General features: G+C 47.1%; 1 protein-coding gene and 1 long non-coding RNA gene across 5 annotated transcripts in view; one reads left to right on the top strand and one right to left on the bottom strand.

The window, feature by feature from the left end:
• LOC144279934 (26S proteasome non-ATPase regulatory subunit 4) overlaps positions 1-2,045 on the bottom strand; it is a 70,364-nt gene extending 68,319 nt beyond the window's left edge. For 2 of the 4 annotated variants that reach the window (XM_077841637.1, XM_077841635.1), the window contains exon 1: positions 1,906-2,001. In XM_077841637.1, coding sequence (XP_077697763.1) covers positions 1,906-1,963 — 58 coding nt within the window. In that variant the 5' untranslated portion in view covers positions 1,964-2,001. Of the gene's footprint in view, positions 1-1,905 lie in introns of all 4 variants that reach the window. The other 2 variants (XM_077841639.1, XM_077841636.1) reach the window with 2 other exon arrangements.
• On the top strand, positions 2,037-10,860 carry LOC144279936 (uncharacterized). The gene is made up of 3 exons (XR_013348705.1): positions 2,037-2,168; positions 2,628-2,835; positions 10,642-10,860. It is a non-coding gene; the product is annotated as an uncharacterized LOC144279936 (long non-coding RNA).
• The last annotated feature ends 308 nt before the right edge of the window (positions 10,861-11,168 follow it).

The following is an 11,168-nucleotide window of genomic DNA, read 5'->3' on the forward strand; positions in this document are numbered from 1 at the left end:
TACCCTTACATCCTTGAGGAGAGGGTTGCTGAATTCAGGACCAGAGTTTACATCCTCCTGTGGCACAGCAGTAAGATCATGAGATAAAACAATTGTCATTTGAAACAGAGGGAACAGTTACTGGTCTAAACCAGTGTTTGCTAATTAGTCAAAGACTAGAAAATCTTAAAATCCACACTACTGGACAGTCAAAGGTTTAATGGCCATCACTTGTCCCAAAGGCAGTGCCTGTTTACACTGCCACTTTACAGCGCTGCAACTTTCTTGCTCAGGGGTGTGCAAAAACACCCCCTTGAGCGCTGCAAGTTTCAGAGCTGTAAAGTGGCAGTGTAGACAGTGCTGATAGCTACTCCCCTCATGGGGGTGGTTTTATTACAGCGCGGCAGCACGTTAATGTTGCTAGTGAAGAAATACGCTTGGACTTTTTTTTGGTAAAGTGGCAGCAACAGCAGGAGCACTCGAATAGACAGCATTTTTACTACTTTGTTAATGCTGCTTAGAACAGCTCTAGATGACATTGTGACAAAGATGTTAGTGCCCTGTCTACACTAGAGCTTCTACCATTGCTACCACTCTGGGAGATTTCCCAAAGTAGTTTAGTGCAGACAAATCCATAAGTGATGGGCAAGAGGAAGAGAAGGTGGAAAGATTATAAAGCCTGTGCAATAAATGCTAAACAAAGGATACATAGGTCAACAGATCACAAAGGCTTGAGTGATTGTTTGGAATATAAACTAAAGGCCTTTTTAAAAAGTTAACTTGCATAAAATCTCCCCACTGTATTTTCCACTACATGCATCCAATGAAGTGAGCTGTAGCTCACGAAAGCTTATGCTCAAATAAATGTGTTAGTCTCTCAGGTGCCACAAGTCCTCCTGTTCTTTTTGCGGATACAGACTAACATGACTGCTACTCTGACACCAGGCTATAGAGAGGTGTTTGCTTTGGCCTATTATTAGGAGACCCAACCCCATTCCTGTAAAAGGAGAAAGGCACTCAGTAACACCCCACCCAGTGATACTGCAAGAATTAGTGTCTGTGAAGTGCTCCGAAGATGCAAGGTGGAGATGTGTGTAAGTGCTAAGTATCTGCCCCTTTGTCTCCCAGGGGTAGCTAGCTGCCACAACCCCATTGTTATTACTACTAGCCTCCATCACCAGGTTTAGCAATGGCATTCAGAGCTCCTTCCAGCTCCTGTCAACACCATTTCTGGTTCAGCTCGAGCTAGTAAAGAGAAGAGACCAGGACTTCAGAGGCGATGGATGTTAAACAGCAGTGACAAACACCCTCACACCCTGGTAAACAGAGACAGGACTAGCGAATCTTTGCCTTGGCTTCCCAGAGGTGGAGCCGCTTCCTAAAACGAGCCCGATGATAATTTACACTCCCACAGCACCGGGCCTCCTCCTGCAGGGTCCCAAAGCACCCTGAGGAGCGGTCTCTGCACACAGCCAGGCTGCTCCCCCCACCCGGGACCCCAGTTTCGGCAGAGCAGCGCGGGAGGGGGGGGCGTGGGAAGCACCCCGCCGAGCGTCGCCCGATCGCCTGCCCTCAGCACCAGACCCCTGGGCATCCCCAGCAAGGGCCCCACAAGCGAAGTGTTTGCAAACCCCAGCCCTGGTTACAGAGGCGAGACCCCCACCCCGCCCCTGCACCTCCCGCCCAAGAAAGGGGGGGAGGGAAGGGGGCGGAGAGTCACATCTTCCCCCCCAGGCTCCGGGAGCAGAGCCACGCGGTAGTGGACGAGCCAGCTCCCGCTCAGCGACCCCCCCCGCCACAGGGGCCTCAGCCCCCAGCGCCCCCCAGGTCTCCACACAGCGGGTCCCTCCTCCCTTCCCCCGCCCCTTTGGGAGGTTACAGGCCCGCCCCTCCCCCGCTTCCCCTCAGGCGCGCGCCCCCCCTTACCCGCGATGCCGGCGCTGCTGCTGCTGCTGCCCCCAGACTCGGGGCCGGCCGACGCCATCTTGGAGCTTCTCCCTGCTCCACTGGCCGCCGGCAGCTCCTCCCTCCCCCCGGGGGCCCCTCACTTGGTGCCGCCCGCCCCGCTCCGCTCTGCCCGCGGTTCAGGACCGCACCATTCGGGCTTAGACAGGGTGGGTTGCTCCCCGCGACTTGGACTCGCCCGGCTGGCACCGGACCGAACCACTCAGCGCGGATGGGAGGGGACGGTGAGGAGACGCCGGGCTTCGGCCACCGCCTGTTTTTGCTAAACTCAGGGAGCTGGGCGCCCCTTGGGCTGGCTACAGCGCATGCGCACCGAGGGAGGGGGTGGCTGAAGCCATAGTGGAGGCCGCCATGGGTCACATGACAGTGGAGGAGGGCACAAAAACAATGATAACCCCCTTCCAGTTGGATGTCAAGGGGTGGGCCTGGCACATCATGGTGATACTGGAATGTTGCCATGGTAACATAACATGGCTTGTCGTGACTTCATTTGTGTTGCCAGGATTCTTCAACCTCACTCGTTGCCAGGGCGTCTTATGTCCTGATCTCATTGTCACATCATGTGTAGCACCCCACGTCCTGACCTCATCGGGTCATAGCACCACGTGTCCTGACCTCATTGTGGCACCTCACATCTTGACGTCCCCGCGTCGCCACAACATATCATGTCCCTCCTTCTCCAGATCATCCCAGCCGCATACATCCTGACCTTATCCCGCTGTCATTGAGTGATGTGCTGACCTCACTGCATCAACATATCGTGCCATGACCTCACCACCACATTGCCATGATGTCGCGTTGCCTTGGCGTGTTACATCCTGACCTCGTCGTGTCACTAGCTGAGTTGAGAGATCTGGGATTTGCAGTTTATAAGAATGAATTTTCTACTTGGTAAGAGTCTAATCTTATTTCATAGTGGAAGATACTAAATTTCCATGCCTGATGTATAATTTTTGGACCAAATCGTATGTTAAGTCAAGTTCATCAACAACAGTTTAATGGTGTATTGCTGTCATTGGCCCTCCAAGTACAGCAAGTCAAAAGGAGGAGATTTCATATATTGTACTGCTTTAGATACAGAGTTCACCAAGAGCAATCAGAGACTCAGTAACCCCAACCAGTTTAAAACAAAGGGAGTAAATACCATTTCACCTAAAACACTTCCTCTATTACATCCTCATCTATCACATTGCCATGGGAGGTCAAATCATCACGTCACATCTAAACCTCTCCATGCTGCTGCATCATGTCGTATCCTGGCGCTATCGCTTTGTGACGTGTCACCAAGTCATGTGCTGACCTTGCTAAGATTTTGTCATGGGTATTTTTAGTAAAAGTCATGGACAGGATGCGGGCAGTAAACAATAAATCATGGAAGCCCCAGCCCTGCAGCGCGGAACTGGAGCCGAAGCTCCGGGGTGCATGGCTCACAGCCGGAGCCCCGCCACGCCTCGGGGCTGAAGCTGAAGCCAAAAAAGTCACAGAGATCTGTTAATGTCACAGAATCCATGACGTCTGTGACCAAGTCAAATCCTTGGAATTGCAGCACCATTTTGCCATGAGAAACGTAACCATGTTGCATCCCAAGGCAAGCGCTTAGCACATCTTGACACCACAACAGTACAGCATGGACCTTTGGCTGATGCTGTCATGTGCTGGCAAGAAACTACATCATGTTGCATTGCTCGGCAATGGCCCTTTGTCACATCAGGATATTCTGATACTTAATCGTGGTCTTTTGGATGACATCATATTGCATCACTGGCCAGTCTGACATGTTGTCATGCCAAGACAAGAGTGTTTATGCAGGGTATCATGCCATCTGCTTGACCACACCAGCTTGTCACAATACTACATGACAGCCCCTGTGGGTCAGCGCTGCCATGTTGCAACACAGCAAGACGTAATGTTTGCAACACTAACTGTTTGTGTTTTAACGCAAAGTTGTCACATTATGGCAAGTCATCATGCCACGATGCCATGTTAGTGTATTTTGGCCCAGTTTCATCATGGACCACAGCCAGGGGATGGCCTCTAGAGTTCAATGTGGTTATGTTGCATTGTGGCCTGTCATCTTGCCATGCAATTCTGGCATGTCACCTTTTGATGCAAAGTTCTTCTTGGTGCATCATGCTGTCCCAATGCCTTGATGGTGTCTTGGTGCAATGTCAAGATCCTCAGGCTGTAGTGTCATCTTGCAATGCCAGGTGAAAGCACGCTGCAATGTCCAGATAGCACTGAAAATCTCTTGACTCAAAAGTAAAGGGGTCCTCCTGAGTAAATCTGGATGATCAAATCTGCCTTCCCAAATCCTCACTGCAGTTTCACTTGGTTATGAGATTCTTCTTCACTTCCTGTCATGTAGCATTGCCGTGAGCTGTTAAACAGCTGCTGCATTCCACCCCAGAGCTGATTGCATTTCAATGATGAAGGCAATAATTCAAGATTGCAAAGAATTTGGGGATGAACAATGCCTTGTAGGTGCAATAGATTATACAACACTATCTTTGACAGAGAGGCATGCCTTAGTTATCTGAGCACAGAAGTAGCGAACTCCTGAGTTCTAGTTTCAGCTGTGACATTGATTCCATCTCTGGCCTTGGGCAAGTCACTTAACCTCTCTGCCTTATTCTCACTTCTTGTAAAGTGTGGATAATAACACATGTTAGGGGGCTTATTCCTTCGCCCACTTACTTCCCTGGTCCTTCTCGCATGAACAGAGAGCAACAATACCCGAAGTCCAAAGGTGCAAACAATTCCATGTTTATTGGGGTGAACTTCCAGCAAACATGAATCCAGTTTCCTTCCTTAGTGTCCCCCCTTCCCAGCTCTGACACCACAGAGCCTTACAGCTGTGTCCCTGTTCCCATTCCTGCCCTTAGCCAAACATGATTTCAATTTCCTTACCAAAAAGAAAAGGAGTACTTGTGGCACCTTAGAGACTAACCAATTTATTTGAGCATAAGCTGTAGCTCACGAAAGCTTATTCTCAAATAAATTGGTTAGTCTCTAAGGTGCCACAAGTATTCCTTTTCTTTTTGCGAATACAGACTAACATGGCTGTTACTCTGAAATTTCCTTACTCCCATTCCCTGTTCCCACTGCCCCCTTTAGCAAAACATGATTCCAATTTCCTTACCCCCATTCCCTGTTCCCATCTCCCCCACTCACACACCCACCCCCCCCACTTCCTGATTGACTGCAGACTATCTAGTAAAACTTGCAAAAAGAAAAGGAGTATTTGTGGCACCTTAGAGACTAACCAATTTATTTGAGCATAAGCTTTAAATTGGTTAGTCTCTAAGGTGCCACAAGTACTCCTTTTCTTTTTGCGAATACAGACTAACAGGGCTGTTACTCTGAAACCTAGTAAAACTTGAGTTCTGCTTAGCTATACCTTAACCAATCATTTTCCTGAAATTTAACTAACCAATCCTAGCATATTGTAACATGATTATGTAACCAATTATATCCCACCGCCTTAATTAGTTTACACCCAGCAAAATTAATTATACAGCAGACAGGAACAATCACAGAACCAGACAGAGATTATACAGACAACAATAGCAAAGTGGGAACTATAATGACAAAACAATACAGAAGTGAGGATTTCACATCCCAGCTATTGAGAAGTGAGTTCTTGCCAGACAGGATGCTATCAAACTAAGTTTCCTTTTACATTTTCTAGGCACTTCCCTTTCTCTGGAGGCGATGGGCATTATCAGGACAGGATTGTATTCGTAACAGCCCAATAGCACCTTATTTCAGTAAAAAGAAAAGGAGTCCTTGTGGCACCTTAGAGACTAACCAATTTATTTGAGCATGAGCTTTCGTGAGCTACAGCTCACTTCATCAGATGCATACCGTGGAAACTGCAGCAGACTTTATATATACACAGAGAATATGAAACAATACCTCCTCTCACCCCACTGTCCTGCTGGTAATAGCTTATCTAAAGTGAGCAACAGGTTAGGCCATTTCCAGCACAAATCCAGGTTTTCTCACCCTCCACCCCCCACACAAATTCACTCTCCTGCTGGTGATAGCCCATCCAAAGTGACAACTCTTTACACAATGTGCATGATAATGAAGTTAGGCCATTTCCTGCACAAATCCAGGTTCTCTCACTCCCTCACCCCCCTCCAAAAACCCACCCCCATACACACACAGACTCACTCTCCTGCTGGTAATAGCTCATCCAGACTGACCACTCTCCAAGTTTAAAACCAAGTTAAACCAGAACATCTGGGGGGGGGGGTAGGAAAAAACAAGAGGAAATAGGCTACCTTGCATAATGACTTAGCCACTCCCAGTCTCTATTTAAGCCTAAATTAATAGTATCCAATTTGCAAATGAATTCCAATTCAGCAGTTTCTCGCTGGAGTCTGGATTTGAAGTTTCTTTGTTTTAAGATAGCGACCTTCATGTCTGTGATTGCGTGACCAGAGAGATTGAAGTGTTCTCCGACTGGTTTATGAATGTTATAATTCTTGACATCTGATTTGTGTCCATTTATTCTTTTACGTAGAGACTGTCCAGTTTGACCAATGTACATGGCAGAGGGGCATTGCTGGCACATGATGGCATAAATCACATTGGTGGATGTGCAGGTGAACGAGCCTCTGATAGTGTGGCTGATGTTATTAGGCCCTGTGATGGTGTCCCCTGAATAGATATGTGGGCACAATTGGCAACGGGCTTTGTTGCAAGGATAAGTTCCTGGGTTAGTGGTTCTGTTGCGTGGTATGTGGTTGTTGGTGAGTATTTGCTTCAGGTTGCGGGGCTGTCTGTAGGCAAGGACTGGCCTGTCTCCCAAGATTTCTGAGAGTTTTGGGTCATCCTTTAGGATAGGTTGTAGATCCTTAATAATGCGTTGGAGGGGTTTTAGTTGGGGGCTGAAGGTGACGGCTAGTGGAGTTCTGTTATTTTCTTTGTTAGGCCTGTCCTGTAGTAGGTAACTTCTGGGAACTCTTCTGGCTCTATCAATCTGTTTCTTTACTTCCGCAGGTGGGTATTGTAGTTGTAAGAAAGCTTGACAGAGATCTTGTAGGTGTTTGTCTCTGTCTGAGGGGTTGGAGCAAATGCGGTTGTATCGCAGAGCTTGGCTGTAGACGATGGATCGTGTGGTGTGGTCAGGGTGAAAGCTGGAGGCATGCAGGTAGGAATAGCGGTCAGTAGGTTTCCGGTATAGGGTGGTGTTTATGTGACCATTGTTTATTAGCACTGTAGTGTCCAGGAAGTGGATCTCTTGTGTGGACTGGACCAGGCTGAGGTTGGTGGTGGGATGGAAATTGTTGAAATCATGGTGGAATTCTTCAAGGGCTTCTTTTCCATGGGTCCAGATGATGAAGATGTCATCAATGTAGCGCAAGTAGAGTAGGGGCTTTAGGGGACGAGAGCTGAGGAAGCGTTGTTCTAAATCAGCCATAAAAATGTTGGCATACTGTGGGGCCATGCGGGTACCCATAGCAGTGCCGCTGATCTGAAGGTATACATTGTCCCCAAATGTGAAATAGTTATGGGTAAGGACAAAGTCACAAAGTTCAGCCACCAGGTTAGCCGTGACATTATCGGGGATAGTGTTCCTGACAGCTTGTAGTCCATCTTTGTGTGGAATGTTGGTGTAGAGGGCTTCTACATCCATAGTGGCCAGGATGGTGTTATCAGGAAGATCACCGATGGATTGAAGTTTCCTCAGGAAGTCAGTGGTGTCTCGAAGGTAGCTGGGAGTGCTGGTAGCATAGGGCCTGAGGAGGGAGTCTACATAGCCAGACAATCCTGCTGTCAGGGTGCCAATGCCTGAGATGATGGGGCGCCCAGGATTTCCAGGTTTATGGATCTTGGGTAGTAGATAGAATATCCCAGGTCGGGGTTCCAGGGGTGTGTCTGTGCGGATTTGATCTTGTGCTTTTTCAGGAAGTTTCTTGAGCAAATGCTGTAGCTGCTTTTGGTAACTCTCAGTGGGATCATAGGGTAATGGCTTGTAGAAACTCGCCGAGCAGCCTCTTGTTCATATTCCGACCTATTCATGATGACAACAGCACCTCCTTTGTCAGCCTTTTTGATTATGATGTCAGAGTTGTTTCTGAGGCTGTGGATGGCATTGCGTTCCGCATGGCTGAGGTTATGGGGCAAGTGATGCTGCTTTTCCACAATTTCAGCCCGTGCACGTCGGCGGAAGCACTCTATGTAGAAGTCCAGTCTGCTGTTTCGACCTTCAGGAGGAGTCCACCTAGAATCCTTCTTTCTGTAGTGTTGGTAGGGAGACCTCTGTGGATTAGTATGTTGTTCAGAGGTATTTTGGAAATATACCTTGAGTCGGAGACGTCGAAAATAGGATTCTAGGTCACCACAGAACTGTATCATGTTCGTGGGAGTGGAGGGGCAGAAGGAGAGGCCCCGAGATAGAACAGCTGCTTCTGCTGGGCTGAGAGTATAGTTGGATAGGTTAACAATATTGCTAGGTGGGTTGAGGGAACCATTGCTGTGGCCCCTTGTAGCATGTAGTAGTTTAGAAAGTTTAGTGTCCTTTTTCTTTTGTAGAGAAGCAAAGTGTGCGTTGTAAATGGCTTGTCTAGTTTTAGTAAAATCCAGCCACGAGGAAGTTTGTGTGGAAGGTTGTTTTTTTATGAGAGTATCCATTTTTGAGAGCTCATTCTTAATCTTTCCCTGTTTGCTGTAGAGGATGTTGATCAGGTGATTCCGCAGTTTCTTTGAGAGCGTGTGGCACAAGCTGTCAGCATAGTCTGTGTGGTATGTAGATTGTAATGGATTTTTTACCTTCAGTCCTTTTGGTATTTCAGTGTGACTAGTTTGGAATATAAGGATGTGACCATTGGCTTCCCAGCTTATGGCTGCCTCTGCTGCTTAGCCAAAGGCCTTAGCCTAAGAACAGGCCTCAGACTGTCACAGTAAGAGAAGGACCTTACACTGGCAGACAGTGATTTTGATTCTTTCTTTTATACCTCTATAACTAGCCAAGTGATAAGAATACACCTAAATTCTTCGAGTACAGGCCTTTACCGACAGGCCTGAATATCTATATCCTAACAACACATTATTATCCCTAACCCCTATACAGCATGGGCAGGAGGGAATTGTTAATTAATGGACATTCATGAAGCGCTATGGAGGTCAGAAATGCCATGCATTATTTGTAACTGAGTCAGTGTGATAAGGGAAACCCCATGTTCACATGGATAAGACCCTCTGCTGTGAAAACAGAATGGGACTTTTGCAGCTGCTAGGAGAGTCCTTGTTTTGAAAGCTCCCTGTCAAATTAAGCACTGCTTTATTTTAACTGGTGACTCAGATAGGCTACCAGCCTTGAAACAAAGCATTGCATTACACCCCTGTCCTTTCCAATCTGTCAGCTCGGCTAACCGATCCTATCATTTCCCACATCAGGGTAATAATAGGTCTGTTTGGGATGACCCTGTGGGCAGGCATTAGAAAGCTTCTGCCACCTACAGGCAAAACATGAGAGCTGGCTGTCAGGGCTCCACATCACAGAAGGAATGACAGCTGCTGTGGGCATTTCAGACAGATCCAATCTTCTCATCTTTAGCAACAATCACCAAAGAAAAGATAGCTTGGCCCAGTGAATTAAGGAGCATTTCTACTAATCTTGATTCCATAAGAAGACTGCTTAAATGCGACGTAACAAGAATATAGTCAAACTGTCGACAGGCCAGTCCTTTAAGAGGTGACAATGAATAAACCATGGGGCAATTGTAATTATTTTACATGTCAAGTGATATTTCTATATTACAAAATCCAGACTCCGGGATGTTTTTTTGGTTGTTTCTTTCCACTTCTTCAACACTAATTTAAACCTGGTAATTCTCAGCTCATAGTAATTATGAGAAAATCAAATTCCATCTGCTGCCCTGAGGCAAATCAGGAGAAAACTCCCAACTTGGACTACAATCTGCATCCTGCAGGCAGCTGTATGCAGACAGGCTCCTGCGCCCTCAGGGAGCCCTTTGTCTTCAAGAGGCCCTGTGTAGGGGGCTTGCAGGCCCCACACTGTCCTGATTGATGGCTGTTTTCCTCTTGTGAGCTGGTCATTCTAGCTGCCCTGTTCACAGGTGGTGATACCAGTTTCCCATTGTTGCTTTGCCTGTGATAGCAGGTCTGTCTTGGAGGAGACTTCGCAAAGAATAAGAATTGTACTTTGACTTTACATGGACCAAGTACTGTGCAGACATTACTTAATTCACCCTGGTTCATCCCCCGGGGAGGTGGAGCCTTACCATTATTCCCACGTCGCCCATGTGAGTTCTAGTCCCATCTCTACCACAGACTTGTGGTGTAACTTTGGGGAAGTCATGTCCCCTGCTCTGTGCCTCAGTTTCCCTATCTGTAAAATGCGGGCAATAATAACTACCCGACATCGGGGCTGTCAGGGTTAATTTGAGATAATAAAATAATAGGAATTTGGGGCTAGAAGGGACCTTAAGAGGCCATCTAATCCATCGCCCCCACCGTCTGCTGAGGCAGAGTTAGGTATACCTACACCACCCTGAGAGGTGTTTGTCTAACCTATTCTTAAAAACCTCCAATGACGGGGATTCCACAACCTCCCTTGGAAGCTAATTCCAGTCTTAACTATCCTTAGAGTTTGAAAGTTTCCTGATATCTAACCTGAATCTCTCTTATGCAAACTAAAAGGATTACTTCTTGTCCTATTCTCAGGGACATGGAGAACGGAGAACAATCCTTGGGTGGAAGGTGCTATAGACATGCTAATGATCCTGTTTATCTGACCTGGATTTCCAGGTAGGCTTCTGTCTCCAGGCCTAGTGACCACCAAACGTACCTAAGTAATGAACTCCTTCTAATGAGGCGAACTCTCACTGCTACAACTGCACAGTGAACCACTCAATTTCCTGTTTTTGTCAGAGCATGTTTCATCCCATGGACTCTTGCTCTTAGTCATGTTAGTATTAAAAGGACACTGAAATTCTTTCCTGGTTTTTATTGTCTTCTTTAGATAGCCAAATATTGACTTGTGAAATTCAAGAGGGGTCAGGATTTCAGTTTCTGGAAACTGACTCATTCCCGTGGTGTCAAGCCTGACCTCCTTTAGAAAATTACACCTTGCACCAGTTATTTACCCATGAAAAGTCCCCTGATAATGCTATGTCTAAAACCCTCTCCCAGATGCAGTTAGCCATTCTTCAGTCCTTTCTTGAAATGTAATTCTCCCAGACATGGGAGCG

Source organism: Eretmochelys imbricata, chromosome 24 (genome assembly GCF_965152235.1).
Source record: "Eretmochelys imbricata isolate rEreImb1 chromosome 24, rEreImb1.hap1, whole genome shotgun sequence".
NCBI lineage: Eukaryota > Metazoa > Chordata > Testudines > Cheloniidae > Eretmochelys > Eretmochelys imbricata.